Source organism: Entelurus aequoreus, linkage group LG04, assembly GCF_033978785.1.
Source record: "Entelurus aequoreus isolate RoL-2023_Sb linkage group LG04, RoL_Eaeq_v1.1, whole genome shotgun sequence".
NCBI lineage: Eukaryota > Metazoa > Chordata > Actinopteri > Syngnathiformes > Syngnathidae > Entelurus > Entelurus aequoreus.
The window spans coordinates 76,024,799-76,046,046 of record NC_084734.1 but is presented as its reverse complement, the minus strand read 5'-3'; the positions used below and the strand labels follow the sequence as shown (position 1 = coordinate 76,046,046).

The 21,248-nt window shown below is 39.8% G+C and overlaps 1 protein-coding gene across 1 annotated transcript; it reads right to left on the bottom strand.

Annotated features, from left to right (window-relative positions):
• Positions 1–4,121: 4,121 nt before the first annotated feature.
• LOC133649029 (uncharacterized protein K02A2.6-like) lies at positions 4,122–8,708 on the bottom strand. Its single transcript, XM_062045711.1, has one exon. The coding sequence runs from the start codon at positions 8,462–8,464 to the stop codon at positions 4,487–4,489; it is 3,978 nt and encodes a 1,325-aa protein (XP_061901695.1). The 5' UTR covers positions 8,465–8,708; the 3' UTR covers positions 4,122–4,486.
• Between the last annotated feature and the right edge of the window lie 12,540 nt (positions 8,709–21,248).

Sequence of the window (21,248 nt, the reverse complement as noted above, 5' to 3'; positions counted from 1 at the left end):
AGTAGTGGACACAGAGAGAGAGATCAGAAAGTACAAAAAAAGTGTCTACACGTGATTATTTACATTTGATTATTTACAATCCGAAGAGGTATTATGTGGAAGGGAGGGTGTTAGTTTAGGGTTGAAGTTGCCTGGACGTGTACTTTTATTGCGGTTTTGAAGGAGGATAGAGATGCCCTTTCTTTTATACCTTTTGGGAGTGCATTCCATATTGATGTGGCATAGAAAAATGAGTTAAGAACTTTGTTAGTTCGGAATCTGGGTTTAACGTGGTTAGTGGTTATGGCGATCATTTACGTTAAGGAAGTAGTTTGACATGTACTTCGGTATCAGGGACGTGTAGCGGATTTTATAGACTAGGCTCAGTGCAAGTTAGAATATACACTACCGTTCAAAAGTTTGGGGTCACCCAAACAATTTTGTGGAATAGCCTTCATTTCTAAGAACAAGAATAGACTGTCGAGTTTCAGATAAAAGTTCTCTTTTTCTGGCCATTTTGAGCGTTTAATTGACCCCACAAATGTGATGCTCCAGAAACTCAATCTGCTCAAAGGAAGGTCTGTTTTGTAGCTTCTGTAATGAGCTAAACTGTTTTCAGATGTGTGAACATGATTGCACAAGGGTTTTCTAATCATCAATTAGCCTTCTGAGCCAATGAGCAAACACATTGTACCATTAGAACACTGGAGTGATAGTTGCTGGAAATGGGCCTCTATACACCTAAATAGATATTGCACCAAAAACCAGACATTTGCAGCTAGAATAGTCATTTACCACATTAGCAATGTATAGAGTGTATTTCTTTAAAGTAAAGACTAGTTTAAAGTTATCTTCATTGAAAAGTACAGTGCTTTTCCTTCAAAAATAAGGACATTTCAATGTGACCCCAAACTTTTGAACGGTAGTGTAAGTACTTTCTATTCTATTCTATTCTATTCTAAGTTGTCAAGTTGTCAAGTGTGATGTGATAGAAATACACAATAAATAGACAAGCCGTCCTTGCATACTCCGTAATGTCGTTACGGAGAAGTTTTAGGTACGGCCCAAACTGTGTTCAACCAATCAGCGTTCGACATCACAGCATGCCCCTGATAAAGTTCCAGGAACCTTAAAAAAGTCCCACCTAGCTAGCCAGAACTCTGAAAAGTTCCTGAAGAACTAAATCTACCCGGGTATTTTTTGGTGGAAACACAGGGGAAACATTAGTTGCATGAGTAAATGGGACAGTTCCTGTAAAAGTTCCTGCGGTGACTGAGAAAGTTGAGGAATGCTCATCAAACACTTATTTGGAACATCCCACAGGTGAACAGGCTAATTGGGAACAGGTGGGTGCCATGATTGGGTGTAAAAGCAGCTTCCATGAAATGCTCAGTCATTCACAAACAAGGATGGGGCGAGGGTCACCACTTTGTGAACAAATGCGTGAGCAAATTGTCAAACAGTTTAAGAACAACATTTCTCAACGAGCTATTGCAAGGAATTTAGGGATTTCACCATCTACGGTCTGTAATATCATCAAAAGGTTCAGAGAATCTGGAGAAATCACTGCACGTAAGCGATGATATTACGGACCTTCGATCCCTCAGGCGGCACTGCATCAAAAAGGAAACTTTAGTTGTTGTAAATGGAACAGTTCCTGTAAAACAGGGGTGTCCAAACTTTTTCCACTGAGGGCCGCACACGGAAAAATTAAAGCATGCGGGGGCCATTTTGATATTTTTCATTTTCAAACCATAACAAAATATATGGATTTTGTTTGTTTTTTACCTTTAGGGCTCCCGGGGACCATAAAGGGTCTAAGTCATTAAAATGCTAAAAACAAGTCAAATTATTATTTTTTTTATTTATATAACGCTTACAGTAAATCTATACAGTATATCAACTTCAGGTTGATATAAAGTTTAAAAAAACAAAATGGTTTTATGCCTTTTCTGTAAAAGACAACTTAGTTTTTTATAATAAAACTGAAATATGCAGTATTTCCCCCACTGCCCAAAACATTCAGAAAGCAATGTTTGATGTGAAGTAATTAGAGCCTTAAAAATATCAATAATGCAGGACACCATTGATTTTAATTCATTATTATTTTTGAGTAATCACAGTGAAAAGATAAATAAAATCCCATTAAATATATTTGGGATCCAAAAGGTGCCCCACTCAGAAAGTGATACATTTTTATTAGTTTTTTTTTTTTACTTTCAACACTTAAGTTACGAGCTCAACTTCAGATATATCTGTCGATTTTACGTTTGAACTATTATTTTGTTTGTTTTATGCTCTTTTGTCAAATAAAATGTTGATGTTTTTGTATGGCAACCACACAATATATGCAATATTTCCCACATAAAACATTTTAAAGTGAAATATTTCAAATAATCGGAGCCTTGAATAGGTCAATAATTCATTATAATATTGATTTTTTTTTTTTTTTGGAGCAATGGCAAAAAAATAAAAAAGAAAGATAGACAAAAGAAGAAAAAAAAGCCTGCATGGTAGCTTTGTGTCAACATTGCAACTTTTTCAAGTTAGATTTCACCTCATTCCACCTTTTTAAGTGTTTTTTAAATTTCTGCAATAGCATTTCCAGAATGTGTGGCGGGCCGGTAAACAATTAGCTGCGGGCCGCAAATGGCCCCAGGGCCGCACTTTAGACACCCCTGCTGTAAAAGTTCCTGCAGTGAAAAAGGGCCATGTGTGCTGATATGACATCAAAGTTCATTCAATCCTTTAACCTTGGATTTTGGATTTCCCACTTTTAGCTACAAAATATGGGCGGGCCTGCATCAGCCCGCTGACGTCACGTACAGAAGACCGGAGGCAATTTTATATTGCCTACTGTGGTATGTATTTTTGTAGCATCTTCATTACAAATCATGATATTTTTGCACATAATTAGAATGAATTATCAAATATGTCTGCCAGATGCATTGTTGCAGGTTGTAGCAATACAACTAAAGAAGGGGTCATCCTGCATACATTCCAAATAAAGGGGAATACGAGGAAAACGTGGACCACTCCAGTCAAATTGACTCATGCACAATCGGACAGACCGAGTGAGAGGAGTGTAATTTAGAGCCATCATGTTAATGATTCAGACTTCCAAGAGGAAGGGCTTTAGTCGAAGTTTGGATGGAAAAAAGACTCAAACCAAATGCAATCCTGGAAAACAGGAGCATCCTCGAGAGGAGAACGGATGTGTCCGAACCTGCGAAAAAATGGACTAAGAAGAGCAGAATGTTTTAAACAAGATGCCCGAGGGCGAGAAGGGGGATGTCAATGCTGACCGGGTCCCGGCCTTGGATCAGGTTTAGACAAGTACGATGGTGTGACTGTGATGGCTACAGCTTCAGCTTCTTTGTCTGGAAAATCCAATGTTCGACTCAGAACTTCAGTCAGAGTTGTCTTGCAAAGATGCCATGTTTGTCCAAACTGGCGTACAATTTTATAACATATTATATTCCCAGATCCTAGAAGACGAGAGAAAAAAGAAGGTCAGCTGTTAGTATTCTATTTTGCGTCCTCTTCTCTGATGTTTTCCTCAAAATGTTTGAGAAAATGCTGAAAGACCATAAGGAAACAGCCTATGGTGTCTATGGAAGAAGAGATTGAAGAGCAGGGAAGAAGATTATTTTATATTTCCTTTTGACTCATAGTGTTAACCATGTCAGTTTTGAAGTAATCGTGGATCAGGGTGACAAAAACATGCAATTAAGTGATAAAATAATAGTTTTACTTGCGTTGGTCCACACTGTCTATGTGGGAAAATGGGCTCCAGTTCTGTAGATAATGTCACACCAAAAGGGGACAGCATATCGAGTCTGGCGATGGAAAGGGGGCGTTCCAAGTACAGTTAGTTGTCTACCCATTACTCAACAATTTGATTGTATGGGAAATGACTGCCAGATTAATTTTCACGAGCAAAAAATACATTTTGAAAAACGTATTGTATTTTGGGACGATGTGGGTCCTTAACTGTGATCAAAACTTTAACGTCCATCCATCCTGTTATGTCTTCCTATAACAATGATGCAGCAGGCACAGATAGATCGTTAACCTTTTATTGTAGCTTACTACTCCGAACATACAGCCGTGTTCCCGCTCTCCAGGAGTATATTATTGTGATGACAACATTACCCATAATTCCCCGCGTCCCTCACAACTACGGCAGCCCTAGTAGCTCCAAATACATAACATCTCCTCCCCTCTTACAACAGATGTCCCTTTTAGAAAACAACAGAAATAATCAGCTACTATTTCAAAGAACGTAAACATACACATTCAACTTATTTCTGGTATCTAAGATTATCTCAACACGTGACTTAACACAACCAACTAAATGTCACAACCTTATCTTTTTCTTTAAACCACACCTAACAGGTATATGTTTTAACTCTAACTCAGGGATGAGGGTAGACTGCCTCTATCCCTCAACTGATCCCAAGGGGATTATTCTGCCCCTGATGGTCTGGGATAGTTGCTAACTATTCTAAAGACTCAAGCGTGTAGGGGGTCGCCGCTCTCTTTTAGGATACCTGCTCTCTGCAGGGGCATCAGTCTTATTGTCCACTGACGGAAAACCGTCTTTAGGGCTCAACTGCACATGTGTCTCAGTCTCATCTGGAGTCACACTTGCAGCTGGAACAGATGTATCTGGCACTGGATGTCTTACTTGGGTGTGGAGAGGAACTGAAGGGTTGGTCACTGCATCTGTCTGATCTTTCGAGGACAGCTCTGCTGACACTGGTGACGCAGACAGGAGCTGATCAGCATGTCTCCTCCAGACACTGTCACCTGTCTGAACGGAGTAGGAGACTGGTCCAGTCTGAGCAAGGATAGTAGCAGGAACCCATTTAGGTTCTCCACTGTAGTTCCTCGCTAACACAGTCTCGCCTGCTGTGAAGACTCTGTTCTTCGCCTGTCGTTCCCTGCGTTGTATCTGTTTTTCCTGTTGGCCGCGAACTGTGTCTTTTACTGCTGAGGGCTTCAACAGGTCGAAGGTCGTACGCAGGTCTCTCTTGAACATTAGGCTTGCAGGAGATGCCTTTGTAGTGCTGTGAGGAGTGTTTCTGTAGTTCAGCAGAAAAGTATGTAGTCTTTGGTGTAATGTTCCTTGTCCTTGTGATGCTTTCAGTGCACGTTTCAGAGTCTGAACGAACCTTTCAGCAAGGCCATTTGTGGCAGGATGGTAAGGAGCTGAGGTGACATGCTGCACTCCATTTGCTTGTAGAAATGCAGACATTTCATGCGACACCAGCTGAGGTCCGTTGTCAGAGACTAACTGAACCGGAGATCCAAACCGACAGAACATCTCTCCTAGCCTTTCGATGGTCCTTTCTGTGGTGGTAGATCTCATTATCGCCACCTCAGGCCATTTGCTGTGTGCGTCAATAGCAACCAGAAACATTCTGTCTTCCACTGGCCCTGCGAAGTCAATGTGGACCCGCTGCCATGGTTCTTGGGGATATTCCCACGGATGCAGGGGAGCTAATGGTGGGTTATTTCTGGTTTTGTGGCAAGCTGAACAAGATGTAGCCATTTCCTCAATTTGTTTGTCCATGCCTGGCCACCAAAAATAGCTTCTCGCTATTTCTTTCATCTTGACTATTCCACTATGTCCTGCATGAAGCTGTTGCAACATTTTTTCTCGAAGTGACAGTGGAATGATCACTCGCCTCCCCCATAGCAGGCATCCCGACTGGACAGAAAGCTCCAACCTCCTTCCCATATAAGGTTTCAGGCGCACAGTGTCACCAGCAGGTCGACCTTTAACAACAATGTCCATGACCTCTGACAGCTCTGGGTCGTTGCGAGTCACTTTTTTGATCTGCACTGCTGAAACAGGTGCCTTTTCCACCTCTCTAAAGTAAAAAATGTCCTCCGTTTTTGAATCGGGCTTTGTGACTGGAAGAGGAAGTCTGGATAACCCGTCAGCGTTGCAATGGGAGTCTGACTTACGATATTTGATGTCGTAAGCGTGAGCAGATAGCAGCAGAGCCCACCTCTGCAGTCTTGATGCAGCGAGAGATGGTATCCCAGTGTGTGGTCCCAGGATGGTCGTGAGAGGTCGATGGTCCGTTAGGAGAGTGAACTTCCTCCCATATAAATACTGGTGGAATTTCCTCACCCCGAAAACAATGCTCAGTGCCTCTCTTTCTATTTGAGCATAGTTGGACTCTGCCTTGTTCAACGTTCTGGAGGCGAAAGCGATCGGTTTTTCCTCACCATTTGGCAGTATGTGAGATAACACTGCCCCCACTCCATATGGGGATGCATCACAAGCTAGCTGAATTTGGAGTGATGGGTTGAAGTGAGTCAGCACCTCTGATGTGGTTAACGCCCCCTTGGCTTTCTCAAAAGCCTCCTGACAGCTGGCTGTCCATTTCCATGTCTTGTCCTGGCGTAACAACTCATGCAGTGGCTGTAGCAGTGATGCTAGATTAGGAATAAAACGTCCGTAATAGTTCAATAATCCTAAAAAGGATCGCAGCTGGCTGATGTTTTGAGGTGGAGGTGCCTCCACGATGGCTGTGATTTTGGATGGTGCTGTATGAAGTCCTTTAGCATCAATCACATGTCCAAGGTATTCCACAGATGATTGAAAGAAATCACATTTTTCTTTGCGAACTCTTAGTCCATACTCTCTCAATCTTTGAAGTGTAGCATCCAAGTTATGCAGGTGATCTTCATCATTTGCTCCTGTACACAGGATGTCATCCAAATAGCACTGCACTCCTGCTAGACCACAGAGTATCTGGTCCATAGCTCGCTGGAACAGAGCCGGGGCAGAAGTGATACCAAAAGGCAGTCTGCAGTATCTGAAAAGCCCTTTGTGTGTGTTAATAGTCAGCATCTCACGTGACTGTTCATCCACCTGCATCTGCAGGTACGCCTGATTGAGATCTATTTTGCTGAACTTTTGACCTCCACTCAGCCCAGCAAATAAGTCATCGATCAGGGGAAGTGGGTACTGTTCTGCTATTAAGGCAGGGTTGACTGTCACCTTAAAGTCTCCACATGTCCGGATTCCACCATTTTTCTTTTGCACTGGAACGATGGGTGTAGCCCACTCACTAGTCGTTACAGGCTCCAAGACTCCATTTTTGACCAAAGCATCCAAATCAGTTTCCACCTTTGATCTGATGGCGTACGGCACTGGTCTCGCTCTCAAAAACACAGGTTTAGTGTCAGGTTTGACATGTAGCTTTACTGTAATATTTTCCATGCAGCCCAGTTCATCACGAAAGACCTCTTTATGCTTTTCCAGTATCATCTGAAGCTGTGTAGAACTGTCTGACATTTTTCTCACCTCTTGCCAGTTGAGATGGATCGCCTTTAACCACACCCGACCCATTATGGCGGCGTAGTCTCCCTGGGTGATGTAGACTGGAAGTCTCACAGTCTGATCGTTACACTGCACCAGTACATCGGTCATTCCTTTCATGTGCACCGTGTGTCCAGTGTATGCTCTGAAAACAGTGTCTGCAGGACGTAGAGGGAGATGTCTCATGTGTTTCCTGTAGATTTTATAAGACACTAATGATGCCCTCGATCCAGTGTCTATTTGCATCTTTATGGAATGTCCTTCCAACTTGGCTTTGGCCCAGAAACCATCCGAGCTCTCACCCACATTCATTACCCGTATTGTATTCACTGTGGTAGACATGTCCTCCTCAGAAGAATCACTGTTACTCTCCTTTTCATATTTGACTGTGTGAACCTGTCTTTTCTTCTTGTAATGTGCACTTTTCACTTTATTTCCAGTCTTTGAGCCATCCTCTTTGCTCTTTTTATATCTGCACGCCCGCTCCACATGGCCTCTTTTCCCACATTTATGGCAATCCATATCCTTGCACCAACATGCAGATGCAAGATGGCCAGATTTACCACAGCGAAAGCATGGCCCTTGCACATCTTGGTTGATGCTGAGTTTGTGCACTTTCACATGCAGCTGCTGTGCTTCTCTAGATGCCATTTCCATAGACACACTTATATTAATGGCCTTTTCAAGAGTCAGATCACTTTCTGTAAGCAATCTTTTTTGTGCTGCTTCATTTGCCAGTCCACATACAAGCCTGTCTCTTAACGCATCACTCAGTGTGTCACCAAACTCACAGTGTTCGGCCAGTTTACGTAAAGCTGCCAGGAACATGGTGACAGACTCACCCTCTTCCTGATGTCGCCGGTGAAATCTGAATCTTTCGGCGATTACCAGAGGTTTGGGGGAGAAATGTTTGGTCAAAATGTCCACAATGTTTTTATACGTTTTACTCCCTGGTTTCTCTGGCTGTAGGATGCTCCGAAGCAGGGTAAATGTCTTCGGGCCGATCACACTCAGAAAAGTAGGTACGATCTTGCCATCATCAATTCCATTTGCTGCGACAAAATAGTCAAAGCGCTCCGTGTATGAGCTCCATTGCTCGACATTCTCATCAAAGGGGCCAATCGAGCCGATAACTCCAGCCATCTTACTGGTCGTCTTACCGCTAATGGCGCTCCGTTTTTGACTTTGGTCGGTGTCGCTGGTCTCCGGTCCCCTCTTCTCTCAGCAGGAATAGTCGGAATGCCGGCGGACACCTGCGCTAGCATTAGCGTTAGCTCGGGGCTCCCGTGAGACAAGGAAAACTTCTCCTCTTCTTAACACTGACAACACGCGTCGGTTCACTCGTCCTCGTCGCCACTTTTGTTATGTCTTCCTATAACAATGATGCAGCAGGCACAGATAGATTGTTAACCTTTTATTGTAGCTTACTACTCCGAACATACAGCCGTGTTCCCGCTCTCCAGGAGTATATTATTGTGATGACAACATTACCCATAATTCCCCGCGTCCCTCACAACTACGGCAGCCCTAGTAGCTCCAAATACATAACACATCCATTTTCTACTGCTTGTCCCTTTTGGGGTCGCGGGGGGTGCTGGAGCCTATCTCAGCTGCATTCAACGTTTTCTTGCAAATTCAACGGTATATTTTTAGAGAAACGTAGACTAAAACCTGAAGCAGGATGTTACATCTTAATCGTGTCACGACAGGGAAGGCTGTCAATAGACGTGTCTCTTCACTATTTCCATACTCTGTAGTGGGGGGAAAAATACACTGGCCCGCCACATGCTGTACGTCTTAAACGAATGAAGGTGTTATAAATCAAACTCTTTTGAACCATATAGCAGTGACGTGCGGTGAGGTTCATGGCTGGTGAGGCACTGACTTCATCACAGTCAGATTTACAAACATATGAACCCTAAAGAGTATCTTATTCACCATTTGATTGGCAGCAGTTAACGGGTTATGTTTAAAAGCTCATACCAGAATTCTTCCCTGCTTGGCACTCAGCATCAAGGGTTGGAATTGGGGGTTAAATCACCAAAAATTATTCCCGGGCGCGGCGCCGCTGCTGCCCACTGCTCCCCTTACCTCCCAGGGGGTGAACAAGGGGATGGGTCAAATGCAGAGGACACATTTCATTACACCTAGTGTGTGTGTGACAATCATTGGTACTTAAACTTAACTTTAACTTTACACATACAAACTGTAGCACACAAAAAAGCACATTTAATTAAAAAAAAAAGGTTACTATGTTCTTACCTTTACTTATAAATGAAGTCCATGCGCCGCTGTTGTGCTGGATAATGCACCCCCGCCATAGAATGCACCCCCTGACGGGAGTGTTATATCAACTAAAGCCCACACTTGAACTTTCCTCGTGTTGGAGGAGATGTGAATGACTGAAATATGAAATCTGTGCTGCAGTCTGCAGGTGTACCTAATGTTGTGGCCCAGCAGTCATTCACAACTCCTCCATCATGAACATTATTGTTTTTGCACTTTTTGGCTTCTTATTAAATAACTTTTTTAAATAGATTCAATCTTGCACGTGGAATGTTTAAGTGTGGGCTTTAGTTGATATAACACTCCCGTCAGGGGGTGCATTCTATGGCGGAGGTGCATTATCCACAAGGAGGCAGGATTACTGAGAGCCTCAGCCAGTGCGTCTTCGCAGCAGTTTTATAATTGCTCAGCACAAGAAATATGTTACACATACAGTTGTTGACAAAATACACTGTACATGATATACTTCAGCTAACTAAACTATGGAAATGTATAATATAATTCATATAGCAATACGGTCTCACTGCACAGCAGGCCAGCGGTTAGCCGAGTCCGCAATCCATGGTGAGGCTCAACTGAGTGACGTGCCTCAACTGGCTGCTGATCACAGCAAGTCTCTTCTCAGTATTTGAACGGCAAATGTGAAATTCAGCGATTTTGAAAAAAAAAAATCTAAAACTGGTGAAGTTAAATGGAAAATAACTTTATAGTATAATCACTGGATACATGTAACAATTTAATAAAAAAATGTTCTTTTTACATTTTTTTTCTTTCCATGATGGCACGTGAGGCACCGCCTCACCTGCCTCCCCTGACTGCACGTCACTGCCATATAGTTCATACTTTTAAGTGGCTGCAGAGTGATGAATGGCAAGCGATTCTACGGAATTTGACAACATCCTGTGTGGCCGGAGTGCTCTTGGCTGAGAATGTGATGGGAAGAAAAAAACACCTTTCCAGAACATTTTAAGCAAACTGGTGGATGTGGACTTAATCCTAAAGGCACCATGGTCAAATGTGTGTGTGTATGTGTGTGTGTGTGTACTCACGCATGTCTGCAAGATCACAATGGCTCATGAGAAATCCTCCACAGGGATCGGTTCCAGCAGAATGGGCAGCCGTTTGGGAACACGCTTCCACATCCAAGAATTTAGTTCTGAGCCTGGATTTCCTCTCGGGGCTTGGTGGTGTGTGTTTGTTTTTCCTAAACATTGTTTGCTTGTTGGGGTGTGGGTGTTTATATTTGTTTTCTCTCAATTTACCAGGAAAATGCTGTGCCTGTCAGTAATAAACATCGAATCCCCGTCGGCGTCCATGAAAACTAGACAATGCTCATATTCACAGCGCAAAATTCCAGGTAATGTTAGCAGAGTAACACACTGAGGCTGACGCCACCATAAACATAAATGGAATTAATTCATCTAGTTCATAAGGCAAGCTGTTTCTATTTGCATGCTGTTTATTCATGTTTTCTTTTTTTCTTGAGGCCAGCGTCAGACTTTCTTCTTTGTCCTTATCAGCAAACGCACAGAAAAAATCAAGCCCACTGGGTGTGAAGTCGGTCAAAATGTTTGTCATTAGTTTGGGCTTGGCTCAGACGCGGGAAAAACAGCAATTATTTTTTTCTATTCACATTCACTGATTACACGCACGTATACACGGTATATTCCTGTCCAACGCATTTAAGGGTTATCACGGTGCAGTATCTTTAATTTATATTATTCATAACCATGACTTCATGCTGTTGGTTAATGTGAAGAGATTTTCTGTAGTGGCACATAAATACTATTCCAGAGGTCATTGATTTTGGATGCTGTAAACTAGGATTTTAAATGATATAATTCTCTGCAGCTTTTTCGCCTCTGGTTTGTTTTTAGTTATTTTTATGAATAACTGCTGTCTGTGTAGTAAACTTAAACAGATGAAATATCCATTCACCGTTTTAACTGAATGAATCCATTCCACGGTCAAACTTTCACCATACTGACAACATGTACCGCATTTTTCGGAGTATAAGTCGCACCGGAGTATAAGTCGCACCGGCCGAAAATGCATAATAAAGAAGGGAAAAAACATACAGTATATAAGTCGCATTTTTGGGGGAAATGTATTTGATAAAACCCAACACCAAGAATAGACATTTGAAAGGCAATTTAAAATAAATAAAGAATAGTGAACAACAGTCTGAATAAGTGTACGTTATATGACGCATAAATAACCAACTGAGAACGTGCCTGGTATGTTAACGTAACATATTATGGTAAGAGTCATTCAAATAACTATAAAATATGGAACATGCTATACGTTTACCAAACAATCTGTCACTCCTAATCGCTAAATCCCATGAAATCTTATACGTCTAGTCTCTTACGTGAATGAGCTAAATAATATTATTTGATATTTTACGGTAATGTGTTAATAATTTCACACAGAAGTCGCGCCTGAGTATAAGTCGTACCCCCGGCCAAACTATGAAAAAAACTGCGACTTGTAGTCCGAAAAATACGGTATTGCCAATAATTTCCCTGGCTTTCGAGCGCGCCTTATTATAAGCCACACCCACCTAAATTGTGGACTAATTTTATTTCATACAACCAGTATATTGATCGCACGAGTCTATAAGCCGCGGGTGTAGACCTTGAAACATGAAATATTTCCACAGGTGCTTGTGTTTATTCCCAAGTATAATAAAAGACAGTGGCTGTACAGTAACACGGCATAAAGTCTCAGACAAAATGAAATTTGCAAAAGTCGTACCAATTTATAAGAATGGAGACGTACACCAGTTTACTAACTACAGACCAGTTTTATTACTTCCACAATTATCCAAAATCATGGAAAATAGACTATCTTTGAATCTTAGTAAAACTAAAATAATGCTATTTGGTAACAGTAGAAAAGAGCATCATACACAAATACAAATAGACGGAGTAGACATTGAAACATTGAAAGGGTAAAAGAAACAAGATTTTGGGGAGTATTAATAGATGATCAAAGGAACTGGAAATCTCATATACAAAACATACAACATAAGGTGGCAAAAAACATTTCAATAATGAATAAAGCAAAATACGTCCTGGGCCAAAAATCACTTCATATTCTCTACTGCGCGCTAGTGTTACCATATCTGAGTTATTGTGTAGAAATACAGGGAAATAACTACAAATGTGCGCTACATTCGCTAACCGTGTTACAAAAAAGATCAGTTAGAATAATACATAATGTTGGATATAGAGAACATACAAACCCTTTATTTATTGAGTCAAAAATATGAAAGTTCGGTGATTTGGTAAAATTGCAAACAGCTAAAATGATGTACAAAGCAAACTATAACCTGCTACCAAAGAATGTACAACTAATCTTCTCAACTAAAGAGGAGAAATATAACCTTGGAGGAAAAAATAATTTAAAACATTTATATGCACGTACAACACTTAGAACCTTTAGCATATCAGTATGTGGAATTCAATTATGGAATGGAGTAAGTAAAGAAGTTAAAAATTGTACTGATATGATCCAGTTTAAGAGGTTGTTCAAAATAATAGTGCTTACAAAGTACAAAGAAGAAGAATTATGAGAAATACTTTCAACCTTATTGAAAATAAGATATTCTTCATCTCAGTATGTTAATAATGACTGAATTAATTAATTACATATTACAAAACTGTTGTGTATACTAATTCACAGATGTTATTTTATTATATAAAAAGGTCAGTAAATGATTCTATATATTTGTAAACGGTCTGAAGTGGGAAAGGGGTAGGATTAAATAAGCTTTGCTTCTTCCTACTCCTCGGGCATGATGTAAAATTAAATGATATGAAATTGTGTGATGTATTAAACTGTAAGTGTGTTCATGTTCGAAATAAACTAAAGAAAAAAGAAAGAAAGTAGCAAACTGGAGAGGTTATTGAGCACAGTCTGTGTCCTTCTCCCAGCGTCTAGCCTTTCGGGTCCCGTTAATGGTGTCAGATTTACGTTCCGTTCGGCGGTTGTTTCCTTTTTGGATGGCCGGGTCGATCAACTTCGGCTTTGGCCGGCATCGTGTGCATTTTGTTGTGTCTTCCCCATGACGAGGGTGAGTCCATAATGTGCATTTATCTTTTGTATTTGTCATTTGTGTGTCACATTGTTTTATGCAGTTACAACTAGAATTATTTTCTATCAAATGTATTTTGTGTTTTGTTTTGGGGCTCTGGAACGTATTAGTGGATTCCTTCAGTTTTCATACAGTTCTTCATCGGATCTATTGGAACCAACGTTCCCTCTAAGGTGCGCGCCTGCGCAATTGCACACTGCTCACGCGTCCTCTGCGCACAGCAAATTAACGCTGCGCAGAAAATCAAAAATCCCATCTGAACTTTAAACAAAATAAACACATTACAATTTATTATGTATGATTTTGCAATGCAACTCTGTGAGTGACAGGTGACAACAAGAGTGGCTCCAATGAATAAAACCATCTTTGTCAACACAGTTCAATTATCGTCTGTCGAGACACTTTACAGACAGGAATTCCATCAATCACTTTATTGAGCAAAACTCTTTGTAACCACACCAAAAACATGAGTAAAAAAAACTTGTTTCTATAAAAACTGGTAATTTTCTGCCATACAAACCAGGCTTAAACCAACTTTGTCATCCATCATATCAACAGAAGCCGCTCGCTCTGTCTCACCTGCACCAACACACGCACTCATGGCACTTAGCCAGTGCTGCGTTTATGGCCACACAAAAAGTCGGACAACCCCAACGCCACACAATGTGCAAATGCCAGGTTGTAACACTCTGACTCCTCAATCAGATGTGTGCTTATTTTACTGCCATTTATTAAGAATGCTAATCCAAGGTTATTATTCATGAAATATTGTCACTAGATTTCATAAATGCTAATAAAAAGATGCATTTTACAGACAGAAAGTTACAGGAACTAAATGTAATCTCTGAAAGGGGTAACATTTCTATTAAAAGCAGGACCCGCAGCCAGACATACAATACTAGCACATAGGTCATGAAAAACATGTTTTTTTGTTATTGTCATTGTAAGAGGGCGAAATTATTTTAATAAAACTTTTAAATTGTTACGATGTCAGATTTGGGACAGGTGTGGCGCTGGTGTGGCCACAGTGTGCACGTGTCTGATGTTGCTCACATGGGCTCCACTGAATGCTCAGGGAGTTTGTGCGTTTGCTCACACACATGAAATATTAGAGGGAACATTGATTGGAACGAATGACTAACAAAAATGGAGGTACTACTGTACAGTAATACGAGTAGTGACATTAATAAATGTTTGTGTTTGACCAGTATTGAAGTTGATAAATAGCCAGTCAAAAAAGAGGTAATTTAATCAACCAGGTAACCTTAATTTTGAATATTGCAAGTAATTTATGTGAGTCAACTTTTGATTTCTGCAAAATGATGCCCTTGGTGCACGTTTACTTTCGTCGCAAAATGTCCTAATGACACAATGTGCATTTTAATGACTCTTTTGAATACATTACTTTGGGGGTTGTATTTTATTTCCAGTAATGCACAGATAGAGATGATTTCAATTAGATTGCTTGTGGGCAAGAAATAAACATGTCACTACACCCAAAACCATTGAAGTTGGCATGTTGTGTAACTCGTAAATAAAAACACAATACAATGATTTGCAAATCCTTTTAAACCTATATTCAATTGAATAGACTGCAAGGACAAGATATTTAATGTTCAAACTTGTTTTTTTTGCAAATATTAGCTCATTTGGAATTTGATGCCTGCAACATGTTTCAAAAAAGCTGGCACAAGTGGCAAAAAAGACTGAGAAAGTTGAGGAATGCTCATCAAACACTTATTTGGAACATCCCACAGGTGAACAGGCTGATTGGGAACAGGTGGGTGACATGATTGGGTATAAAAGCAGCTTCCATGAAATGCTCAGTCATTCACAAACAAGGATGGGGCGAGGGTCACCACTTTGAGAACAAATGCGTGAGCAAATTGTCGAACAGTTTAAGAACAACATTTCTCAACGAGCTATTGCAAGGAATTGAGGGATTTCACCATCTACGGTCCGTAATATCATCAAAAGGTTCAGAGAATCTGGAAAAATTACTGCACGTAAGCGATGATATTACGGACCTTCGATCCCTCAGGATCAAAGGTCAAAAAGCGACATCAGTGTGTAAAGGATATCACCACATGGGCTCAGGAACACTTCAGAAAACCACTGTCAGTAACTACAGTCGGTCGCTACGTCTGTAAGTGCAAGTTAAAACTCTACTATGCAAAGCAAAAGCCATTTATCAACAACACCCAGAAGCGCCGCCGGCTTCGTTGGGCCCGACCTCATCTAAGATGGACTGATGCAAAGTGAAAAAGTGTTCTGTGGTCTGACGAGTCCACAATTCAAATTGTTTTTGGAAACTGTGGACGTCGTGTCCTCCGGATCTGAGGTCCCTTCCAAGGTTTCTCGTTTTTCCCATTGGGTTGACTTTTTTCCCGCCCTGATGTGGGCTCTGAGTTGTTGTGGCTTTTGCAGCCCTATGAGACATTTATGATTAAGAGCTACATAAGTAAACTTTGATTGACTGATTGTGCTGAGTAATATTCATTGTACTGCTAAACAAGTTGTACACTAACTACTCTATTATACATCAGTTTACGTTCCATGCTATTATTCCTTGAGAAGACATACTCTAATAAAGTGGTTGCTGGAAATTGAAGAGCGTACTCACTTCACTCGGAAAAGTGCAATGTTTTCAATTAAAAGAAAGAATGTTCTTCATTTATAAAAGGCCTTTCAGAATTGACTGTATTTATAGTGGCTCTGATGGGCCTTAAGGGGAAGTAACTTGAACCCTGATGCTAATCCATTAATGCACATAAAATGCATGAAAGATTGCACAACTGAAGAGAAACTTGTATATCTTCTGTGTGTGTGACTCATAAGACTAAGTCAGCTCTTAAGGACATGATTTATAAGACGTTAATGCAGGCGTTCACGCTGAAGTGCTGTCCGTTAAACAACAGGTGTTTTTTACAGGACTGTTACTGCGGTCTTGAGTGCTGCTGTACTCTCGTTCAAGTCTTCTTACATCCACTGTCTTATCAGTTGTAATCCAAGTTCAAATGATGAACTTTTATTTTAATTTTATGATGAAAATTATGTGTCATTTTCTGTATTTTACTGTACACACATGGATGGCTGTGACTGCATTTTCTTTCAATTATAGATGAAAAACATGTTTACTTCATTATAATATATTCCAAATGTGAAGTGGATGTTCTTGGCCTGTTTGTGGGTATTAGTGTTGTCCCGATACCAATATTTTAGTACCGGTACCAAAATGCATTTCGATACTTTTCAATACTTTTCGGTACTTAGGGGGACCACAAAAAATTGCATCATTGGCTTTATTTTAACAAAAAATCTTAGGGGCCATTAAACATATGTTTCTTATTGCAATCGAAGAACAATGTTGTTCTTAAATAAAATAGTGAACATACTAGACAACTTGTGTTTTAGTAGAAAGTAAGCAGACAAAGGCTCCTAATTTGTCTGCTGACGTATGCAGTAACATATTGTGTCATTTATCATTCTATTTTGTCAAAATGATGAGGGACAAACTGTAAAAATGTATTAATAAAATGTATTATTAATCCACTTGTTCATTTACTGGTTACTTTATCTTTTAACATGTTCTATCTACACTTCTGTTCAAATGTAATCATCACTTATTCTTCTGTTGTTTGGATGCATTACATTCGTTTTGGATGATAGCACAAATTTAGGTATCGATCCGATAGATCATAGGATCATACATTGATCATGTTCAAAGTCCTCGTGTGTCCAGGGACGTATTTCCTGAGTTTATAAACATAATATACACTTTTGAAAAAGGAAAAAAGATTTTGTGACGATAAAAAATATCGATGTACCGTATTTTTCTGAGTATAAGTCGCTCCGGAGTATAAGTCGCACCAGCCGAAAATGCATAACATATATAAGTCGCACTGGAGTATAAGTCGCATTTTTGGGGGAAATTTATTTGATAAAACCCAACACCAAAAATAGACATTTGAAAGGCAATTTAAAATAAATAAAGAATAGTGAACAACAGGCTGAATAAGTGTACGTTATATGACGCATAAATAACCAACTGAGAACGTGCCTGGTATGTTAAGGTAACATATTATGGTAAGAGTCATTCAAATAACTATAACATATAGAAGATGCTATACGTTTACCAAACAATGTGTCACTCCTAATCGCTAAATCCCATGAAATCTTATACGTCTAGTCTCTTACGTGAATGAGCTAAATAATATTATTTGATATTTTACGGTAATGTGTTAATAATTTCACACTCTCGAGTATAAGTCACACCCCCGGCCAAACTATGAAAAAAACTGCGACTTATAGTCCGAAAAATACGGTACTAGACAACTTGTCTTTTAGTAGAAAGTAAGCAAACAAAGGCTCCTAATTTGTCTGCTGACATATGCAGTAACATATTGTGTCATTTATCATTCTATTTTGTCAAAATTATGAGGGACAAGCTGTAAAAATTGATTATTAATCCACTTGTTTATTTACTGTTAATATCTGGTTACTTTCTCTTTTAACATGTTTTATATACACTTCTGTTAAAATGTAATAATAAATTATTCTTCTGTTGTTTGGATGCGTTACATTAGTTTTGGATGATAGCACAAATTTAGGTATCGATCCGATACCGAGTAGTCACAGGATCATACAATGGTCATTTTCAAAGTCCTCGTGTGTCCAGGAACGTATTTCCTGAGTTTATAAACATAATATCTGTGTTATATGTGTTTTATGTTGCACGATTGCTCCAAGAAAAATTCCTAGTTTGTGAACGCGTTCTCAAACAATGGCAATAAAAACTATTCTGATTCTGATTCTGATTCTGATTCTGATTCTGAATATACATTTTTGAAAAAGGAAAAAAAAAAATTGTGACGATAAAAAATATCGATGTAATCGTAGTAGTATCGACTAGATACGCTCCTGTTGGTATCATTACAGTTGATGTCAGGTGTAGATCCACCCATGGCATTTGTTTACATTCAGGGTGCTCGCTTGCTATTAACGGTTAGCTATTGTATCCTCCTACGGTGTGTAGTGAAGCATGATCAGTTAGTCCTCATCCTGCGGGGATGATACTTTTAAGAGACCTACTTTATTTGTCGCCATGGAGGCCAGGATTAGTGATTTAGAAGTAGCTAAAACACTGCCGACTGCGAATGGAAGTTCGCCACGAGCTTGCTAGCCATGTCTTAAAGCACCTCTTCCTGAGGGCATTTCAGTGTTATAACTTCACATTTATCTTTAGGTTTTAGACCAAAATGTGTCCGATCTCCCTTTTCTGTGTCTGTTTGTAAGTACTCCCTGATTGTGCGCTGCCGAACATGCTTCTCTGCTCGCAAAACCATTAATGTCACAGGAACCAGTACTTTTCAAACAGAGTATAGTACCATTTTTGATTCATTAGTACCGCGATACTATACCAGTACCGGTATACCGTACAACCCTAGTCGGTATTCACATGTATGTAGTATGCAGCTGCTTCTGCTCCATCAGTCAATCCATCAGTTCATGGCTCAGTCAAACCAGGGGAATTAGCTGAGTGGTTGCCTTGGCAACTGGTAACTTACCAAAGCAGAAATTATAGACAGAATGAAAAATGTATTCTGTATGTTAATAAAGTATGAATTAATAACATTAAACATTGAGCCCGCTTTTAATTTGACACTTTAGTTAAAAGCTTACAAAATATTTATAAAATGAATTTGGAAAAAACGTTGTAGTTCACAAGCTTAGATCAGGAGTACAGTTTGGAAAACAACAAACTTGTTCTTTTTTATGGTTGATATTAAAAGATATTTTGTTAATTAACAAATGATCAAGCATTCTCTTTGTTCCGAATAAATTACTACAAAATAAGTCTGCTATTTTCTTAAAAACAGCAGCACTTTAATGTTGTTGGTTTTTTTTGCGTTTTTGATTTTCAAACAGTAAAGATCCTAATTAAAATATGTAAGTTGAACATTCTTATTCAAGCAAAATCCAAAGAGTGTCTCGTTCATTAGAAAATGAATGAAGTACAGTTTTTCAATCACAACAGGAATGAAGGGCCTTCATCTTCCTCACTTAATGAGGCCGAATCCTCACAAAGTGTTCCAGTGCCAGACTAAATAAGGCCCCCACCTTTTGTCCTGACATGTCACTCGCTCATAAATTCCCTCACGCCCACAGAAGAAGCGCCGGGGAGAAAAACAAACGCTATCAGAAGGATAACATTTCTTTGACACGCACAACCTTGTGTGTCTAATGTGTAAGAATATATCTGTATCCTGCTGACATGTGATCTTCCGAATCTATTTGGGACAACTGAGCACCTAACAAATGTTCTCAAGCGGCGTCATTTATCAATTTCAGGAGCGCTTGATGGCAGCGGATATGATAGCACGTACCGGAGAAACAATATGGCCAGTATCAGACAGCACACACTTCGGGCCTAATCTGAAGCTCAAAAGTAGGGCTGTCAAAGGCATTTTTAGCAGGACGCATCATCGTTAGGGTTACCCTCAGAGGGGTGCTTGTAATCATATAAAACACTAAACTCCTCCTATTACGTCACTCTGCCTTTTATTGGTACCGTATTTTTCGGAGTATAAGTCGCACCTGCACTGTAAAAAAAAAAAAAAAGTTGAGAAAACGCAAATTTTCAAGTTAACATAATGCAACAAGTATTTTGCGTTTTCTCAACTTTGGACTACTGCTGGCCAGACACTGTTTTGGTGGTTAAACACAGTGAAACCTTATTTCTGAGTCTGACTAACTTGAAAACTATAATTAGTCCAACAAAATATACCAAAACAGTGTCTGGCAAGCAGTAGTCAAAAGTTGAGGAAACGCTAAAATCTTGTTGCATCATGTTGCCTTGAAAATTTGTGTTTTCTCAACTTTCTTTTTTTGTTTACAGTGTGCCGAAAATGCATAATAAAGAAGGAAAAAAACATATATAAGTCGCACTGGAGTATAAGTCGCATTTTTTGGGGAAATGTATTTGATAAAACTCATTTGTATACTCTAGCCTTTAAAGGCCTACTGAAATGATTTTTTTTTATTTAAACGGGGATAGCAGATCTATTCTATGTGTCATACTTGATCATTTCGCGATATTGCCATATTTTTGCTGAAAGGATTTAGTATAGAACGACGACGATAAAGATTGCAACTTTTGGTATCTGATAAAAAAAAGGCTTGCCCCTACCGGAAGTAGCGTGACGTAGTCAGTTGAACATATACGCAAAGTTCCCTATTGTTTACAATGATGGCCGCATGAAGTGAGAGAGATTCGGACCGAGAAAGCGACAATTTCCCCATTAATTTGAGCGAGGATGAAAGATTTGTGGATGAGTAAAGTGCAAGTGAAGGACTAGTGGGGAGTTGAAGCTATTCAGATAGGGAAGATGCTGTGAGAGCCGGGGGTGACCTGATATTCAGCTGGGAATGACTACAACAGTAAATAAACACAAGACATATATATACTCTATTAGCCACAACACAACCAGGCTTATATTTAATATGCCACAAATTAATCCTGCATAAAAACACCTTCGTGTT